Consider the following 21,568-nt stretch of genomic DNA (forward strand, 5'->3'; position numbering starts at 1 on the left):
GGGAAAACATTTTGAGTAATCAGAAAAAAAAGATAACTGTACACAACAATGAGTGTGTATGCAAGGTTCCCTATTTAGAGAGCACTGTGTTGCTTGCAGCAAGTTGTGATGCACATTATTCTGCCCTCCCTGAGTGTGCTTTAACCTGTTTCAGGGGACATCCCATTTAATTTAAAACAAATAACTCAAACACAAATTGTATATTAAAAATACAACAGATTTTTTTAAAGATACATGCTACACCAAATGTAAGACAGTATGGACATATAAAACAAAACAAAATCCATTAAATAATTTATAACATAATCTAATATTTAAATCTATTTTGTGTAGACTACTTATTTACCATAAAATGCATTATACATGTGCATGTAATTCTTTCATTTTCCGAATCGCTTATCCTCACACTTTTTCTCCCAATTCTCCTTGAAATGTCAACTAAATCGGAGCTCAAGTTTATTAAAAAAGGACTTTAAAACAATAAACAAACAGGATAAAAAGAAGCTAAATAACTGAGGGAAAAATACAAACATTAAATAAAAACAAACAATAAAACACAACCATTGTGAGGATAAGGGGTACGGAAAATGAATGAAACTTGAAGAGTTGAGTTTTATGTAGAGTTAAAAGGCAGGGAATAAAAGTGAGCTTTTAAACTAGTTTTAAAAATGGACAGTAATGGGGCTTCTCTAATGGGCAATGGTAACTTATTCAGAGCTTGGGACCAGCAACTGAGAAAAGGTTTGTCTCCTCTCGAACCTGTTAGCTCCAAGAGGAGCAGGGCAGCTGACTTGAGAGACCATGCATGGAGTAAAAAATTCAAAGTTATGAAAGCACTTCTGAAACAAATTCATTTATTAAGTAGATGTACCACTGTACTTATTTCCTATTGTATAGGCACTTTGGCACTCTCTTGTGGCATTTTTAAGGCATTCCACACAGAGCAAAGAATACCCTGATAGCTGTTTGTTTGTATTTTTCCCCCCAGTGTATAGCAAAAAGTTTCCTGTCTTTAAAGTAAGGGTCTTGGGTCAAACGTTAACAAAGTACAGGGTACATTTTAAAAGCCTATAAGCCAACCATCATATTGATGATTCATATGCGGGATAAAGTAATTTTAGTACACTAAACTGAATACGCCAGGAAAAGTGTTGTGTAATAGTTTGCCCACCCCTGGTCTATCACCTACACTAACAATTGTGGCAGAATGGCGGAATTCTTTACACTGCCTGACGTCGTCGACAGTTGTGTAGATTTTAAGAGGTCTTAGAGAAATACAGTTGAAAACACAAACCTACCCTCTACTAGAGTGGTTACTTTACAGCACAGGTGTCTAAGTGGTGGCCCGGGGGCCAAATCTGGCCCGCCGCATCATTTTGTGTGGTCAGGGAAAGTAAACCATGAGTGCCGACTTTCTGTTTTAGGATCATATTAAAATAAAGAGTATAGATGTATATTAAATTTCCTGATTTTCCTCCTTTTAAAGCAATAATTGTAATTTTTTAATCATTTTTTCTGTGTTTTTAGTTCAAAAATCATTTTGTAAAATATAAAAATATATATTAAAAAAAGCTAAAATAAACATTGTTTTAGATCTATAAAAAACTGGATATTCAGGGCCTTTAATCCAGTTCTTTTAATCCATTTATTAAAAAAAATCTAAATATTATATCTAAAATGGTCCGGCCCGCATGAAACCGAGTTGATGTTAATGCGGCCCGCGAACCAACCCAAGTCTGACACCCTTGCTTTACAGAGTCAAAATCAGTGGAAGTAAAATATACCTTATTCATATATACTCTCAGCATGTTTTAGTGAGCTAAACCAGTTTTAAAAATGGACCTTGCCTTTCAAAAAAGATGTTAAAGTTTATACAAAAAGATTATCACGTAGAACGAGCTATTGGAACAAATGATGTCTCTTGTTATTTTTGTCTCTCAATTGCTGGTCAATTGCAACTTGTATTTCTGCGAAAAACGTTTTATATTCAAATGGGTGTTTAGTATTTCATTTCTGGATTTTGAAAAATAAATGATTACAAACACATTAAATGTGTGTCATATCTTAAATGGGAGAAAGAGCAATAGATTTCAGAGATATTTTCTGGGATTATGGTGTGTTGTGGTGTTTGCTACATATTTTTTGTTTGTATATCTATTGTTCTTACACGTTTATGTCTTGTCTGGTTACCATTCCTATAAGCTTTGATTACCTTCTTTGAGGTGACGTTAAGTTCACAACATAAACATACTGTAAAAAAGTATTTAAAAAAGTAACAACTGTAAAAACACTTACGCATACTTAAAAAAAAGCAAAATACAGGGAACACAGTATTGCTGAGGTGTTTTGTAGTTCCTAGCTCCCCCAAAAAACATTTAAAACAAAATTTCCAATGCTGCAGAATCACCGCCTACAAATAAAAACCTGCATTTTTGGGTCATTCTAATTGCAAATCCTTTGCCGTTTAATGTATTTGGGGTACAAAAATCATCTCTTCCATTCATGAATGGGCTGGACGATTGCGCTGGAATGTACAACAAAGGAAAGAAAGAAAAAAAGCACAGCCGCCGACCCCCTTCCTCCACTACGTCCTATCCAACAACACCACCCATGCACAACATTTCTCTTTTTTTCCCGGCTAAATCGTTCATTGTGTATATTTTCTCTTTGAGCAACAACAAGCGAGAGCTTTATGATCTGCCTCACAAACATGAGTTCCTGTCCTCACTCATGCAGCTTCTCCCTTTCTCGCTCTCTCACTTATCCACCCCCCACAACCCCGCCCTCTCCCCCTGCAGCCGGAGGCAAATCTTTTTGGAAAGTTGAGAGCTGTCCAAAACGGGACCACACACACAGTCCGTGAGCATTCAACTGCTGGGGGCAGGCACACATACTCAGCGACACACACACGCTCACACAAAATGGCGTCTTTGGCGAAAAGGAAGAAAAAAAACTACCCTAAAAGTTTCTCATGAACTTAATTATAACTTTTGCACATGTGCAGAAGCAGTGGGACATTCTGATCATTCTCTTTATACAATTGTTGAGCTTGTCAACTAATAAAGACGCCCACCCAAAAAATTAATTTTTGCTATCTTCTATCAATTCGCAATAAAAAAGAAAGGAAGAAGCGTTTCTTACCTTCCACCCAAAGCTTCTCCACGTCTGTCTCCAAATTAGCTGCCCTTAAGCCCACCGCAAATGCTCCAAAAATCAGGAGGCCGACCACCAAAAACTTTCCACAGTTCTTTTGTATGTAACAGCCGAGCCTAAACAAAAGTCTCTGGAACTTCGCTCTCAGCCATAGAGGTGCTTTCCTCCCAGTCGCCTTGCCCTGGAAAAAAAAGAATACCAAAGATCAAGCATTGTGGTCCAATAAAACTGAGATACATTGTTTAAGTGCACAGGTGAGTCATGCATAAATTTCGACTTGTAGTAACTATCTACAGGGGTCCAAGCAGTGGCGGAACAAATTTGTGCAGGACCCAGGTGCAATGATTGTCAACGGGCCCCTTCTCCTAATAGTCGAATGGGGCCGGGGGTTGAGTTTTTCCCTTGCCGGGCCCCCCTCCCTAATGCACGGGCCCATGTGAACACCCAGTGTTCTGTACATCATCTTACGTTTGTTTTATAAACTCCTCACCCCCCAACATACCCTAAAATCTGGCCCCTAGCGGCCAGCACAGCTTCAGCACCCCTCCAACTTCCAGCCAAGGTTTCATTTGAATTCTGTTGCCAAGATTCCTATACACATTTTGTAGCTAAAACTTACACCAGTGGTCTCCAAACCAGTCCTTAAGGGCTGCTGTGGGTCCTGTTTTTTGTTCAATCTGATCCAGCACAAAGAATTTAATCAATCAGGTTTCTGCCAAAACAAGGAGCACCTGACTGAAATCAAATGATTACACGTGTAAGACACCAAATTGGTGCAAAGGTGTCGGCTTGCCTGTTTGGAATGAAATCCTGCAGCCAATGCGGCCCTTTATGGAATAGTTTGGAGACCCTAGGCATACACTAATGCATAATTAAAGTTATAATTACAGTAAAGAATTGAATGCAACAACTCTTTGAGTCTCATCTCATCTCCCCATCTCATCTGAGATGATATACAGTATTTACTTTGGTAACTTAGTGTTTTTTTCTTGCAGTGTACTGTCATATTGAAATCTTATTCTTAAAGTAGTTCAGTGCTATTTGTAAGATCAAAAAAGTGTATGTACTGCTTTTGGTATTTTGAGGACTCAATGAAGTAGATGTGTCCTAAAGTGTACTTCTCATTCATTAACCCAATGAAGGGCAATCATTAGCTACCATTGACAGCACTAGATTTGAACAGATTTGAACTTTGGGTCAAAATAGATAGGATGGATAGATGGCGCTGTCAATGACACTGAAAAGATGAGCATTCACAGTCAGTCCCCAGAGTTTGAAGGAATTAGACGTCATTCCTTATGAATGGGCGGGTTTATTTTAAATGTTTTGTGTATGTTTTTTGGGGCAAAAAAAAGTCACTTATAAAGGGTTAAAGCACAACTCGTGACACTCCACAGGTAACACACTCATACTGCCAAAACACCACAGGCAGGGTTCCAAAGAGTAACAAAAACGACGAGTGACAGTAAGTAGGAGTGAGAGAAAAAAGAACGCTTGCAGCTGGACCTCCGGTTTGAATGGGAAAAGCTGTCAGGTCCACATGATGAAAATGGAGGAGTTGACTTTTGATAACTTGAACCAATAACATCCTACTTCCGAATAAGATCCTACTTCCGAATAAAGATCGCAAGGGTTGTGTAATCAAAGAGGGATGCAATGCAGAGAAGACTGCTTTGCATGTAGTCCAGCTATTGCTGCGGGGGGGTGAGCCACATGGACTTCCACGCTGGTGCACAACACGCAAGCTCGTGATATGACGACAGACCGTTAAGTGTTCGGAAAACAAGAGGAGGGAATCCCGATCAGATCGTGGGTGTGCGGTTGCAACGAGTGGACGCACCAGGCCGGCAGACGTGGGGGTTTAAGGGCATAGAAGAAGCCGTAGACGTACCTGGGAGATCTGCTCCAAAGCGAAGCCCGCGTCGCAATAGCTTGGCCGCTGTAGGTAGTCCAAATCCGGCGGTGGTGGAGGAGGAGGCGGCGGCGGTGGTCGCGGCGGTTCGCGGCTGGACTCGCTCCGGACCCTCCGCGTTAGCCTCGGCCGGCCGGGCTCTCCTATCTCCGGCTCGGGGGGCGCACTAGCAGCCGAGGCCATGTTCCGGAGACTGCGCGCGGCTCAGCGATTCCCACTTGCGATCCGACAAAGTTTCACTCGGACGATGGACCTCATAGTCCGCTTGGAGAAGGCGAGTCAAAGTAGTGCGCGTCGTCCATCCCCACATCGCGTGATCCGGTGAGGTCCTCCGCCGCCTTTGGCACCGCGTTTTGGGAGCCCGTCAAAGCACAAGGACAACGGCAGGACGGGCGAAGAGAAACGCAGAGGGAAACAACAAGAGTGTCTCTCAGAAGGAGACGCACGCCATCTCGCTGGACGCTTCTGTCTGCATTGTGCGGAGATGTGTGCTGCTGCTCTTCTTCCCCTGGGCCGCGCGTCACGGCCAACTTTGACTTTGAATAGAAGAGCAGAAAAAGAGCTCGAGGAGGAGGAGTGGAAATCCAAGGAGGAGGAGGATGGTGCGGGGGCCCGAGAGAGAGAGAGAGAGAGAGCGAGATCGAGAGCGAGAGCGAGAGAGAAGGGGGCGGGTCCCGGCTCTCGTCGCTGTCACACCGCAAGTTTTCTTGCTTCTGATTGGTCCCAGAAGGGCAAAAATTACTCAGCAAACACGACTATTATTAGCTGCTTAGCAACAGCTCGCTAAAGTAAATCAGGGGCGCGAGAGAAGGGGGGACCACACAAGCTGGGATGGGGACCTTCACCCCCCCAACGCTAAATCCGCTTGTTGCATGTAAGGTATTGCATGGTGGGAGTTGTTTCAATGAAACACACGCCACCCCCAATGAGAACACTATACTGACTTTAAAAAGGTTTTTTTTTAATATTTACTAAATGGAGACCCAACTTTTTTTACATTCATCCTTCATCAGGGTTGGGCAAACCGGCCGCTGTGGGTGCAGGTTTTTGTTGCAACCGATCCAGCAAAGGCACTTCAACCAATGAGATTTCTGCAGAAAACAAGAAGCACCTGACTGCAATCCCCTTATTGTACTTGCAGGACACAAGATTGGTGAAAAGGTGGCCTCTTTATGGGTTGGAATGAAAACCTGCACCCGTTGCGGCCCTTTGTGGAATAGTTTGCCCACCCCTGTCCTACATACTGAAGAGCAAGTGACTATACTTAAATGAATAAAAGACCCTGCGATTAGCTGGCCACTGATTAAGGGTGTCCCTCGCCTGGTGTCCCTAGTTAGCTGGGATAAGCTCCAATGAAATCAAATGAAAAATGAATACTACATAAAAGCTTAACCACACAAAGGCCTCATATTTATATACAAGAATTTCACATTTTGTGTATTGTGGGCACAATATTAATATTTGTTGTGGCCTACATGACCCAAAATGTGATGTCCACATACGGCAATAAATTATCAAAATATACAGTTTTCATATAAAATGGCAATTTGGAGTGATCAATCTGCCTACCATGCATGCAGTAGGAAATAAGAGTACTCAGAGAAAACCCGTGCAGGCACGCTGAGAAACATGCAATGTGGGGAAAGGTCTCCTACATTAAGAAATAAAATAAATGGCATAGTGTGGCAGCTGTAAAAATATGCCTGTAAAATGTGCTTGAAGATTATATTGCAAGCATGTGTGTGAACTAATAGAATACACGTGAGATTACAATAGACCCCCTATTCAGGGGAGGGTTCAATCCATTACCCCTATGGTTAGTGAAAAAAATGAGTAAATGACATCACTCTCCCTAAAAACTCTTATATGAATCATTTAAGTCATAAATATATAATGAAGTACATTTGTATAATCCTTGAATAACTTTGCAAACTCATCATACAACATAAACCGACAGTATATTTGATTTAGAAAATGAAAATGCAATGAACTTGCACGTTTGCAGTGAAACCCCTGCAAGAACAGCCTTGATCGAGGTAGGAGAGAAGTTTAGCCTTTTCAGGAAGTCTTCAATAATGCCCTAAATGGCTATTCATTTTTTTTGCACATCACTTTTTAGGAAATCATTTGTAAGGGTTTAGAAAAGTTATCAGACATAGCAACATAGTCCCTACTTTGACAACAAACCATATTCAGTAGCATCTGAATTAGAACTGACCTCCACAATTTAATGGATAGGTTTTAAGAGGCCTTTTATGAAGACAGCTGAGAATTGTTTTGGGTCAAAAAAAAAGTAAAGTAACCTTTTCAGAATGTTCACATTTCTTGAGAAAGTTTTGGCCGGGCTTTGTTCTATCCTACAGCGCATTAATATAATTGACACGCTAACTTAAAGGTCATCTGATCTAATTTTCTGAACCGCTTTATCCTCATTAGGGTCGTGGTGGTGCTGGGGCCTATCCCAGCTGACTCCGGGGCAGAGGCGGGGAGACCCTGAATCGGTGGCCAGCCGATCGCAGGGCAAAAGGAGACGGACACCCATACACTCTCTCACCCATACCTAAGGGCAATTTAGAGTGTCCAATCAGCCTAGCATGCACGTTTTTGGAATGTGGGAGGAAACCAGAGTACCCAGAGGAAACCTACACAGGCCAGGGGAGAACATCCAAACTCCACACAGGTGGACGTGACCTGGATTTGAACCCAGGACCCCAAGGTCTAAAATTTTATAGTGCAGTCAAAGCACATGCACAAATTCTTGGATCTGTCATTGTTCATATTTATCCTTTCCTCCTCCAGACGGATTTATTAATGAGGTAGTAGATAAAGTCAAAGCTGGAGCCCTTTGGGCACATGTCCCAGAATGAGTTCATCAACTCATCACCCTGGCCGACCCTGAGCAGGGTCATTTATAGCCCTAGAGGCTGGTGGCTGGAGCGCAGCCATGGGAAAGAGTGGAAAGATGTTGATTAACACAAGCAACTAGTTATGATTTGCAGGTGGATAATAGTTGACAGTGGATGTGGGCCAATATTTTGATTATACTCCATTCTAACTTTTTTCCATATAGTTGCATCAGAATAAAAGTACAAACAGAGGGCAGGATTACTAGCCCACCTGGAATGGGGATAACAATTTGGAGTAACTCTACATATTAATATGGGGAATTATGCTGCAATATTCTGTATCCATAGACAGGGACTCTGGAGAGTGAAACAATAATTTTATGTTCTGACTCGCTTTGTTCTTGTTTTTGGTGTGGACTAAATAAAATGTTTTTGGACCATGATGGGAAATTTAAGTTGAATTTAAATTTGAGTTCAGCTCAACTGGTGTTTTTTGAGCGACGGGTGAGTTGGAGAGTATCTCAGCTGACTTTGGGTGAAAGGCAGACTACACATGGACCTGGAGGCCCGAACATAGCAAAGTCCAAATAGAGACGCAAGATTAGGATCCTTTTTTCTTACCACTGTGTTTGAACTGGTCATGATGACAGATCATGGTAGAAATTTGGGCCGTTACAATTGTGTTGTATTGATTCTTTTATGGGTTAAATTGCACAATTAATTTCGGCAATAGCAATGACTCAACGCTACGTGGTTAAACTGTGGTATTTGTGCCACACAGTGTTGACATCACAGTGGAATCTAATCAGCCCACAGTTTGTCTAGGCTATTTTAGATTTTGTCAAGCAAATCTGGTTGCGTGTTAACCTCCGCATGAAGCTCTGCTTTGTTTGTGTGTTGACTGTAGTAAGAGAAGTGTAACCAGATTAGATGTAATCGCTAATAATGTGGAAAAAGCACATCGTAACTGCCTTACTAATGCAGACGACCATGCGAGAGTGAAGTGACTGAGCTTGCTTTAAATCAGTGGCGCCCAAACTACAGCCCCAGTCCCTTCCTTTTTTTGTGACCCATAAAAAAACATTTGGTACACACTGTGTCATAAGCATTAACATAACTTTTCTGTCCCCTGCAGTGTTTGCCATCCAAAAACAATGTTGTTATATCAAATATAGATGCGTTAGGCACTAGGACAATGCAGAAAATTAAAGCTGAAGCCTGTTCAGACCACCCACACACTCATTGAATAACCCCCCCCCACACACACACACACACAAACACACACACACACACACACACACACTAGTCACTCAATCAGGATGTATACCACCAGGGTTTGTACTCCAGTTCCGGTCTGCTAGAAAGAAGTATCAACCTGTTGCCTTTCATGCAATACAATATTACCTTTTTGTTTTACTAAATAGGCCCACATTGTAATATAATAATAAGTAGATTGCTGAATAAATGGAGACAAGCTCGTCATTATTCAAGCATAAATTGCACCATCGCTAGAACACAATGGAATTGAACTTGGTCTTCCAATACTTTTGGAGGGAGCTGTGGATGCCTCAGCGCATACTCATTTGAAGCCCTCTACTGGTGTTATTTCAAATAATTCCTTGTTGGATTAATTGTGCACACTATTGTCTATCATTTCCGCTTTTCTTACAGCACATATCCATAAAAGAGTCATAAAATTAGAACAATTCTTGCTCGTTAGTCTCTCTCTCTCTCTCGCTCTCTCTCTCTCTCTTTCCCTCTCTCTCTGAAGGCTTTATGTATTCTATGTTAATTAACCTTCTTGTCACCACCTTTGCCATCTACTGCCACTTGCCTTTCACCTCCTGGTCTCTCAATAAAAGATGGGTAAAAGACTTCCTGGGTCCTGTAACTGTGATTATCTGTTTAAGGGTCTTCTCATTTAAACAAATTATACTAAACTTCCCACTACTTCTTGCTAGATATTAGATATATTTACTAAATAACCCTGAGATCCATCCATGTCGTGTAACTCCCCTCCTTCCTCCATCTCGCCTCATGGCTCCCTTGTGTGAGCAACATTGCAAATGTAGTGCCTGCGGGTATGTTTATATTCCAACTCAAGGTTGTCTTCAATCATATGCGGAGCTGTTTGACAGCTTGCAGCAGCGCCCGCCCGGCCAGTGTTTACCTTCCCTAATTTCTGGCTTTGTGCTCACAATCAGTGGAGGAATCCAACATGGAAATGCTTTGCAAGAAATGAGCTGAGGATTGTTTTCTGCAGGTAAATCAATCAGGTCATTATTTATCTGGTGAATGCTTGCATTGCTAACCCTTCCCACCAGCAAAAAGGTATAGTCAAAGAAGAGGAATCCTAAGGAAAGTTAAAAAAAAAACGATACTAAGTTCAATTCAATCCTGGATATAAGCATTTCCCATGGATATAAATTATGTTTGAACCTTTTCATACAAGAGGTATCGACTGTAGAATAGGGGAGAATCATAGTTAGGAAAGTTTTTTCTGTCGGCACAAACACTACAGGAGCATTGACCTACATTCTGAAGATTTTTTCACTACCATATTGCAGACTCTTTGGGGTCTAGTATTTTAATTCCTGCGTCATTATTTTAATTATTTTGTCCCTTGCGATGTCCCCAGTCTCTGCGTCTCTTGTTTTCTGAATTTTGTTCCGCCGTTTTGTCAGCCAACCAGTTTGCCCCAAAAACCCATCTATTGTCCTGGTGTCTCATAGTCAATTAATTCATATTTGGTTTTGTTTAGCTTTCTTTCTGTCCTTGAACGTTCTTTGTAATGTCACGTTGCTAAGTCTGACAGTCTCCAACAGCCTGAAAATTAGATTTTTTTTTCTAAATTCCAGAACGAGTTCCTTTCTTTTTGGTTTTCCATTGTCACGTATTATCTTGTTTTAAGGTTACGTTTAGCTCGCAGACTAATGTGTCTTGCCCGAGAACACTTGACCATCGACAGGCTGGACCAAGAATCTAACCACTGACCCTTGAGACTCAGGATGACTCGGGGTATCAACCAGTTATTTACATATTGTTTACATATTGTTTTGTGCATTTGCATATATTTAGTCACAATTAATCCATGCCTTAAAGATCAAACCCTGAACTGAACCTTAACTTTTTCCTGTTGAATATAACAAATATACACTATTTGGAATACTTTGTACTCAAACTTGTCGAATTATTTCCAATGATAAATAATTGCCAAATCATTCACACATGCTCTCTTATCTATGACATAAACATGGTAAATTTGATAAATAGATACATGACTGATGGCAGAAAACACTAATAACAGTTAGACATGGAAACCACAAGGTCATTGTGTTGCCAGCAATAATAAATTGCAAACAGGCAACAGACTTTGATGCTGCCTGAAATAATGTGAAGTGAGGAATGCTTTTTAAATGAGCGTAGTATGACTTTTCCCAGCAGAGGTTCCATTTTTGGTGACTACTGAAGGTTATTCAGAGGGCCTGGTGAGTTCGCAAGGCATCGCAATGCTCCACATGGGCCAATATTTACCTTAACTTTTTGGGGGTAGACAATGTTGGACGTGGCTGATATTTAGACAAGGCAGTGGCCTGTTCTTGCACAAACTGAGAGCTCCGAGAAGCTATAATTTTTGCAAGGCGGCACAACCCTCCAACATTAACAGGAAACGTGCGCCGGATTGGACGTATACACAAACACGGCCTCCACAAATAAGCAAGTCTAATTTCATATCAGTGCTGCAGCTCCACATGGAGAAAAAAATAAAAGTCAGCCCAAAATAGGAGAAGACAGATAAATATACGTGCTCTTGATTGCACCTCACCTTTAAAGGCTTTGTCAACTCCGTGGGAGGCCCACATGGAAAAAGTGACACATTTAAAGGTGGGTGAGAAGCTCGTAAGCTGTCCAGACCTGTTTACAAACCTAGGACCTCCTCAGAAACCACGGCGGTAACTCTTACTTTTCCTTGCGGAATGTCCAGGCCATAAAGTTGCAGCGTCCTGTGTGAAAAAGGGAACATGGTATGCATTAAGACTACCGCATCATTAAGTACCAAATAAATGGTATGAAAGAAAACCTTTGATACATGGATGGTAAAGATGCATATACATAGAATGATAATTGAGCAAGAAATCTAGTTGACATTCTCCATGAACAAGACATTAGCTTTCTCTTCTTCCTCCTTTTGTTAAGGGTTTGGGCATGGTAGAGGTCTCATTGACACTATCCTGATATGTATTTGTAACAGTAAGGCTATGTTTACACTGCAGAGCAATTGTGATTCCTATGCCTTTACGTGAAACGTATAGGATTTTTCACACAATGTAAATGGCCCAATTCCAATTTTTTAAATCAGAATTCACTCCCTATAGTATAAATGGATATCAACATGATTGCGACCGGCACGTCATATACAAGAGGGATATACGTATCACCACAGTACAACAAAACAAACAGTAGACGCAAACAAAAAACGGCATTCAAAAGCGCAGGGGATGCTATTTCCCTTTTAATTCCTGACGTAGCAAACAACCCACTGGGAAATTGGTATCCATACAAGCTATTGTCGGGCTATTAAATGGCACTTCCAATGTTCCAATGCTCAAACCGAGGAGCAGTTTCAAGGCAACATTGGCCGCTTTCTAGGGTGACCCAATTAAAAACATAAAAGCTTGACCAAAATAAATGAAGTGAACAAAGAGCATGAGACTAAAATATAGCCAAATGATGTGCCTCACTGGAGCCAGAAATCACATTCCCTTTTCAATTGCACTCTTCTTTGCAGGGCTTTATTACACGGGAGCTTTATTGGAGCTTTTCAGATGAGAAGAAGCGTATTTGATTACTGCATAATCGCCATTGAAAGACAAGCTTCATTGACTTTTTTTTGGTATCATCTTTACAAGAGATGTCCTGTCTTGTCTTGCATCATGTTTGGCCATCAAAATACGTGGGGTCCAGGCCATCACGCCATTATGGAAAAGTTAACAACGGCTTGGTGGAAGAGGGGTTAGCATGTTTGCCTTAAAGTGTGCATGGTTGTTCGTCTGGCAACCAATTTAGAGTTTGACCCATGCCCACGGCCCACAGTTGGCTAGGATAGGCACCTATGTGAAGATAAGCATTCCGGAAAATTAATCAATATCTCATGCACTGGGATGCGGTGGGCCCATTGACATTGGGAGTGCTGAATTCGATGCTGTCAGTAGTATTTTACGAAAATATCCATCTTGGCGCAGATCAGTCTGCCAAATTCCTTAAGAGCTGCAGCAAGGCCAGCACAAAAATAAGGATATGTTTTTCTACTAGCGCCAGCTACGAAAATAGTCCCGGGTGTTCATTTAATGCTGGTTATGATGGTAGGAGTTGGCAAAAGAAGATTTGTATTTTTGATTTTTATTTACTGCTTCCACTCCTGCCACCACCTGCCCATGGTAAGCACACACACACATGTACGCAGTATACTACTTACACACTTCAAAAGCAACTATACATGCCTGACATACCACATATTCCCTCACGCAAACACACAGGCCACTCACAACTGTCTGCCGTTGACAATTGATCAGAGACTTGAAGACTACGATCCAAACGCACATATTGTGACTCCCTTCTGACTCCCCCGACCTCCGACCTGGGGTGAAAGGGGTTGTTGTGCATCGGCGTGGGGTTCATTCCCTGCGCGTGAGGTCATTTCCTGCCCGGGGGACCGCAAGGGACGCAAAGGGGCCACATTGTTTGACCTGAAACTGGGGCTCGCGGTGGGAGGCCTGAAGATGATGATGTTGGAGGACAGCCAGTGGATTAACACAATATTTGGACTTTAGCAACAAAAAAAGTGCAATTAAAATATAGACCACTGTAATAGAAGTGGGTGGACGATAACAGTGATTAGCATTTCTGAGGGTCCTAGTTCAAACAGCTTTCATCAGTTGAGTTTGCATACACACTTATTGATCATTATCAGAAGTCCCAGTTCAAACGAACATGGCGTCTTTCGCTTCCACTGGCAGCAAATGAGTTGAGCAATGCTTCCATTTGGCTAGATTGGCGACTGTAGGCTAAAGTAACACATGCATTTCCATATGCTCATCCCTGACAGTTTGTTCTTATGAACAAAAGAGAAAGTGTATACGTTTGAGGCGGCAAGAGTGTGGAAAAATAAGAGGGAGGGGAGAAAATGTTGAGTTTTCTCTGCTGTGCGTTTGTTAACAAGACTAACACAATCAACATCTCAAGAGGAACATCTGGCTCCGTTTGGTATGAGCCACCCTTTGTTTCCCTCCGCTTGTTTGTTAACATGTTTAAAAAAAGCAGGCAGGATGTGTAGCGTTTTTCGCCATGCGCATGGAGATTTTAAGATGAGTTCATGCCTATTCTCCTTGCTGCCCATAGATAGCTGGGATAGGCTGGAGTAGCCCTTTATTTTCTAAATTATTGCTTGAAGGAAGTATGAACTTGAGAGCTTTTAAAACACATTAAAATCCCGTGAGTGATTTATATCTGTTAATAATCAACTGTATTTTGCATGTAATAGACCAGTCATTTTGCAAATGAAACATACCTCAATCAAACAATGCAAAAGCAATTATTTTGCAGGGCAAGAAAAAGTAACATTTATATATACATTTAGAATTAAAATCCTTGAGGTGGCATGCAAACCAGGGGAAAGCATCTTTTTTGTCTATTTACTGCAGAAGCCTTGATTCGCATGAACAAACTTGGCCATCATATATTATTTACTGAAGGAGTATCATAAAGATTCCTGGAAATTGTAGCATGTCTGGTTGGGTTGGCAACATATTGCAACTTAAATCAGTGCGAGATGTGGGAAAGCTCCGCAGGCAACTTGTAAAACTGACGAACTTTCCCTTTTCTTGAAAAACACAACAATTAGTGGAGTAGGGTACATTCTGGTGCACAGTGTGAGCTGTTTAACCTCTTTTGTATTGTATGTATCTAATTTGTGGCTAAGGCAAGATGGGTTAGATAATAGTCTCGTCCATGTACTGGGAAATCGTCCAATGACTTGGCAGTAAATTCATCGGAATTAATATGTTAATATCCGAGCCTGAGTATTTTCTATGAATAAAAGCTCTGCCTTATGATCGATAGAAGCCTGAGATTTTTATGCAAATGGCTAGTAATATTTGGCAGGAAGCAACCTGGGTTGATCACTGTGCCAATTACAGGGCACATACGTTTTTAGTTTTAAAAAAATCCAAATTTCATTGTGTAATACTATACAATAGCTGCATGTTTTTTAAATGTGGGAAGAACGATGACAAAACAACCGACTAAAACATGGGTGAACTGTGAGATAAACTTGTCATCCATTTGCAATGCAAAATATAGCCATTTTTATTGAGTTTTTGCTCACCCATACTAAAATACTTAGAAACCTACACACAGGCATTTCTTTGTATTTATTTCATGTTTATTTATTTCATTATACACATTAGCCAGTCAAGCTATCTTTTTAAAAAGCCATACATTTCTATACGTGGGCATGCGCATGAATACTGAAGTGGGCTTGTGTTTGTGCAACTGTACTGAGGTAGAGTGGTTTGCCTGTTTTATTTGCGAATTTAAGTATTTTACGGTAGAGTGACTAATGAAGCTGATTATTTCAAACTGTCAGACAGGACATCCTGCCAAAAGAGTCCATATGTACCGCCGTGGATGACCTCAACTGAATGACGTAATCCTAAAGTGGGAGGGAAGATCCATGTCTCCATCAACACTGCGAATAGATGAGTGTTTTGGTGACAGATGTTGCCATGCAGAAATGGAAAAAAATACTCACACTTTGTACTGTGGTAAATGTATAATACAGTGGTACCTTGAGATACGAGCTTAATGCGTTCTGGGACTGAGCTCGTATGTCGATTTACGCGTATCTCAAATCAACGTTTCCCAAAGAAATGAACTAAATACAAATTAATTCGTTCCCACCCTCTGAAAAAAACACCAAAAAACAGGATATTAAAACAGAAAAACACATTTTTATTAGTTGTAATTCACCATATACTAACAGAGTAACTAATAACTAGTGGTTATGATGTTTAATAATAAAATGATGCATTATTTTATACAATAGGGAGTTCGTGGGTGGGGTATGTGCTCATAACGTAAAAATAAACAAATTTGGTCGGAATTTTACTCGTATCTCAAATCTCCATGTATGTCAGGGCACTCGTATGTCGAGGTATTACTGTAGTCTTTTGTTACAAAAGGGGGAAAAATCAATACAAGTCGAAGTACTGATTCAACTTTGTAAAAAAGTGCAGATTAGGCATAATGGAAAAAAGAAAATGATTTTTTAATCAATTACAGTATATGCATTAGCCATTGGATAAAAGTGCATTATAAGGAGTAAAACTAAAATTTTAAAAATCTGAAAGACAAGTACTGAAGTAAACTGCATTTAACCAATATAGTTGTTCAAGCACTGTAATTAAGTAATGTTGTTCTTTATTTCATACCACTATTTTATGCCAAAAACTCATGCAGGTCTTTTTTTTTCATACACACAAAGTTGGCAAGTGTCCTGGCATGAGTCCCTCTCGGTCAAAGGTAGTAAAAACCTGACCCACCAGAACTGATAGACTGACAGAATCCAATTACACTCTTTATTCTGCCTGTTTTTATGCTAATTTGGAAGTGAATTCTGCTTCACTGATGCCATATAGAAAAGCTTTGTGAAATATTTTTTAGACTCTTTGGTCTCTTACCAACTGTTGATGTTAATTGTGTGCAATTACAGGGTTATTATGCGTTTGATGTTGGTCCGCGTGCCACTACACGTGTGAATGCCATCCAATGGCCTCTATCTTGTTTAGATGATGTATCAAGAATGCTCTGATCGGCGTGATTTCATGTGACATGCGGAAGAAAGACTCTTTTGAACATGTATTCAATGCCAGGACAAATATGAAAGGAAATATAACTTTTGATGCCTGTTCAATGTCTGTTAGTATTTTTGCTAATTGTTGAAAAGTTACAATGAGACCAATTTAAAGTGCAGCCTTTAGTGGCCTTTTTGACAAAAACATGTCAATTTCTTCATGCCAGGGCCAAACACGCAACTATTGACCTGTGTACTCCACATAAAGGAAAGACCTGATCCTTCTCCCATGTTAGAGCAAGGCAAACATTCCCTTGTTTCATTGTGCAGACTTTCTGCATGCGGCCAGGGAAGGGCATGCTCATTCGGAGGTCTTTCAGACCACACACGGAGCGGTGTGAAGATCTTTGGCTACATATTCCCTGCCTCTCATTTACTCTCTCTTTTCCCATATTTACCCTCTCTTACCCTGCCGTCCATCTGTCCTCTGTTGCGTCTTTTTATCTTCATTTGGCGTCATGTTTGTTTGTACTTGTTGATGTGAACTGAGAGAGAAAGAAAGAGGAGAGAATGGTCATTTACAATGATATTTGTGCCTTAAAGACCACCCAAGTCTGACGATGGGATTTTTAGGTGTTTTATTTTTTCAACGCCTCCATTCTTCCCAGAGTCTGACTGAGTTTAATCTCACCGATGGTCACGGCGTGTGTGAATTGTTTGCAATGCTCAGATGCGTCTTTGTGTTGGTGAAGCAGCAGGCAGAAGGACAACACAACAAACTCATTAGGGAAGTTGCGAAGAAGTATCACAAGATTGCTGTGCTACTGCCTTAAAACTTTGATCTATTAAAGCCCTGAAGAAAAGAAATTGAGACGTGTGTTGTGACTTGTGCAATATTGTTATCTGACTTGATATACTGAATGTCAACCAAAGGCAAGATTATATGAGGGTGATACGCTCAGATTACTTTGAGATTAGTTCTTCTGCTAAAACTAGACTAATTTAATTTATCTACAGGATAGGTCAATCAAAAGAAAAATCCAACAGGAAGGTCTAGTAGTTAAAACTCAATAGATATAACGTAAATTATCCTGCTCATGGAGCACTTTTATTTTAAAGTAGAGCAGTAATTCAAGGATTCCCTCATGAAGGTTTTTTTGAAGGAGCAATAAGAAAAAAATATTTAAGCCAGTTGGTGTAACTTGATTTTTGATATGGCCAGATAAGGAGGCCCGAGTATCGCGCTGGGTGGCGCTCTGTGTGAGTATTCCACTTACAGTGTCTTGGACCACACACATGCAATGTTAAGGAGAGAGGGATGTAAGGAAGGAGGGCAAATGTGAAAAAGAAAGACAAAGGATGAGAATGTAGTTGGTTTCGGATGATGGAAGCTAAGGACATATAGCTGCGGGTGGGAACCTTTTTGGCCGAGAGAGCGATCTGTATCTGTTTTGTGAGCACTGTTATTTTTTATGTTGGTATTGAAGGCATCACTCTGTACAGAAGCACGACAGAGATTGTGCTCAGCTTTTACAATTAATTGTTGGGTTGTGATTGGAATAAATCTTGAGAAAACAAAAAGGGAAGCCTGACTATGTTAATTGAGATGTCACAATATTGTTACTCAGTTTACCACTCACCATTTAGATAATAAAAATGAGAAACAGTTGGTGTTTTCCATTTTTTCCGGAAGTGGGAACCACAACCAGGATGTCGTGTGTTTGACAGCGGCTGAGACAGGTGGACCCTGTCATTTAAAGTCCAACTGATCGCATGTGATCTGGCGCCTCAGTGTTTTGGGGAAGCACGCAGTTCATAGTACACCAGTTTGCTTGTTATTAAGTTAGGAGTGAACGTTTGAATTGTCAGAGAATCATGTGAATAACATTCATCTTATCATAGCTTGTTCATATAAGGTAAGCCAGTCACATTTAAGATTATGAGGCACTCATTACAACTGCCACATATAACTTGCAAGTCAGATGTTATCAAACTCTGCTTTAGATATGAAACTTAAATTGTACCATCAATCAATAAATAGATATATGATCATATTGTCATTAAACGGGTGATTTAAATCGCTAGTATATGTCTCTTTCCTCTCAGATTTCATATCTATGCACGGTAGGAATGGTAAAATGAAGACTGAAAACTTGTCTGTTGGCGTGAATGGTAGTGTTAGTGGTTGTTTTACTGTTTGTGCACTGTGATTTGCAGGTAACTAGTTCATGGTGTACACCGCCACCTCCCTAAATTGAACTGGGGTGGGTTAAAGCAAACCGTGTCTCTTGTGAGGATGGTAAACAGAATAAATGAATAAAATAACCCCACAAATTTCCCCTCACAACCAAAATGGTTATTTTGAAAAAAGTCAAAGTTTTGATCCTGACAACCATTATCATATAATGACAAGTTTGGTTGCAAAATATTCAGAATTAAACTTTTTTTTTTAACTATATGCTTCATGGTCAGCACTTCTAGGAAAGTTGTCCGACGTAAAGATATATGTGTGCTAAATAATCGTGGGTTAGCCCGGCCCTCTGAGCAAAACCCTTTGACGTGCCAGGACCCCCACCCATTTGCTCTGGGGCTCCATATGGTAGATATGTGTGTGTGCTACACGCATAGATGCATGACCTAGTGCTCAGGAGGGCACCTCCCCGCTGGATATCACCCTATAAAAACACACATCTGCACACACATGGACACATATGAAGAGCATCAAAAATACAAATCGTTAAAAAAAACACCCATCTGCATATTGTCAAGATATTTGCGTAGGGAAGCGATTGTCAAACTGAGGTCAACGTGTCATAACTTGGTTTAGTTATTATGTCGTTTCATTTCAAAAAGTGCATGTCAGGTAACAATAAACCAATCACTCAAAGCATTAATAAGATATAACTACTTGCATAAACAGAGCAAAGGAGACCACCATGACACCGATCAGAATTCAAGGAGTGGCTGAGACTCAACTGCTTCCCTTAAAAGGTTGCAGCCGCTGGCTCAGTAACATTGGTCTTCAACTGCAATTGTTCAGCTGAACTGTATAGATTTAATACAATGTGCAACAACTCTACGCACTAACAAATAATGTTTATTGTAATAATTTGTGCGTACCTCACACACAAGCACCCCATTTAACACAACGACAGCAATGAGTCACGACAGGCACCACTTTGTGTTCCTCCCACCCCTACCCCCTGATTGTGAGTCAGGGGGTTAAAAAGGATATAATTGCATGCCTAAACGCCTGAGAAATTGACTTCCAGTTCTGCTGAGCTGGGGCTTTTTGTGTGGCCTCATTGTTTGGGCGTGCAGTCATGCAGCATGTTGTGTTTGGGGCCTGAGATGAGTTGGGGTTGGATGGGCTGGATGTACAATTGTAGGTATTTTGTCTTTGGCCTGAGACCTCACTCCAAGTCCAGGAAGCTTGATATTTCTAAGTACAGGTCAAATGGATATGCATCAGCCCTTTTGTCTGTTTTTAAAGGAGATAGATATTATGCACATATGCACATATTATGCACATTATTATGCACATTTACTTTTTAATACTACTTGGTAAATATTTTTTGCGGTCTCTGAAGTCCATAGGCAATTGCCAAGCTTTGGAGTAAACCAACCAAGTAAATCTTACCTGTTGAGACATGCTTCACACCTGTCCTACTATTACATTATTAGTATTACAATGCTCCTAATTTAGGTATTATTGATTTAATGAGTAAGGTTCATAACTTTTTTCAAGTGCCAGTACTGGCAAATCAACATTACATCGAGGCATGATGATGCAGCCTATAGACAAGTTACAAAGGTGCAATGCCACTGCTGTCATGTAAAATCGGGTAAGCAGAGGTGCAGTAGGTTTCTTTGAATGCAGCATTCGTATCAAATACAGGACTGACTGGCTCATGAGGTTGTACAAGCAGATTTTTTTTATGTTTGGTGAAGTGCCCATGCATCACATACCCACTGTGTATGCCTTTAAAACGCGGTGGTGTCTATAGTGGATGTTAACATACAAACTAGCAAAAAGAAAAGGCTCCTTCATGTGCTTGCTAGTGTAATGAGATGAGTGTAAATATGTTTCCATCTCACTGCAGGACAAAACAAAGGATGAACCATCGCATTTAGGTCATCAGGGACTTTCGTGTTGTAACTCACAAAGAACAATCACTAGGGTGCAGCAATAATGGTAATCTTCATTAGTCACCTTGTTTCTTCATATCAAGGTCTCTACTCACCAATAATGCATCAATAAATGAATAATTCCTGCACCCATGAGGAATGAATTGCCAGATGCTTGTACCATTATGTTTGCTATGATATTACAAGCACAGAAAAATGCTGTGCTGTAGATATTAAAGCACATACTTAAGTAGTGTCCATGTAGACATATCACTTACACTATAATTCACAACTTCCTGTCACTGTTATTTACATTAGGCTCATTTGTAGACTATGTATCACACATTTACCAAAATTGGTGGGTGGGGGCATCTTGGCAATGGAAACAATTACTATATTTTTGAGGCAATGGTCAAATGGTCTTGAAATTAGTTTAAAAAAAAAAACACCATATACTTTATTTCACACACAAATAATTGTTTCTCTCCTAACCACCAGATGCCACTATTGCTAAGGGAACCAACCGGTCCTCATTAATTGAAACAAACTTGTCCCCCATTGACTGAAAGAACAACTATACATATTGGATCAACGATTGGAAAGAAAAGAGAGAAAGGGCCTCAAATTAATAAAATTCAATAAAAATATGATTGTGCCTTGCGATTGGCTGGCCACCGA

General features: G+C 40.5%; 1 protein-coding gene across 2 annotated transcripts in view; it reads right to left on the minus strand.

Moving 5' to 3' along the window:
- The window catches only part of ptch1 (patched 1), a 52,232-nt gene extending 46,347 nt beyond the window's left edge, over positions 1–5,885 (minus strand). Inside the window, exons 1-2 of one of the 2 annotated variants that reach the window (XR_013300274.1) lie at positions 5,045–5,885; positions 3,142–3,334 (exon numbers count right to left, since the gene is read on the minus strand). Coding sequence is in view for 1 of the 2 variants with exons in the window: in XM_077600739.1 (XP_077456865.1) it covers positions 3,142–3,334; positions 5,045–5,248 (397 nt within the window). In the remaining variant the exon portion in view is untranslated. The remainder of the gene's footprint in view (positions 1–3,141; positions 3,335–5,044) is intronic. The other variant, XM_077600739.1, reaches the window with a different exon arrangement.
- Between the last annotated feature and the right edge of the window lie 15,683 nt (positions 5,886–21,568).

Source organism: Stigmatopora argus, chromosome 5 (assembly GCF_051989625.1).
Source record: "Stigmatopora argus isolate UIUO_Sarg chromosome 5, RoL_Sarg_1.0, whole genome shotgun sequence".
Classification (NCBI taxonomy): Eukaryota; Metazoa; Chordata; class Actinopteri; order Syngnathiformes; family Syngnathidae; genus Stigmatopora; species Stigmatopora argus.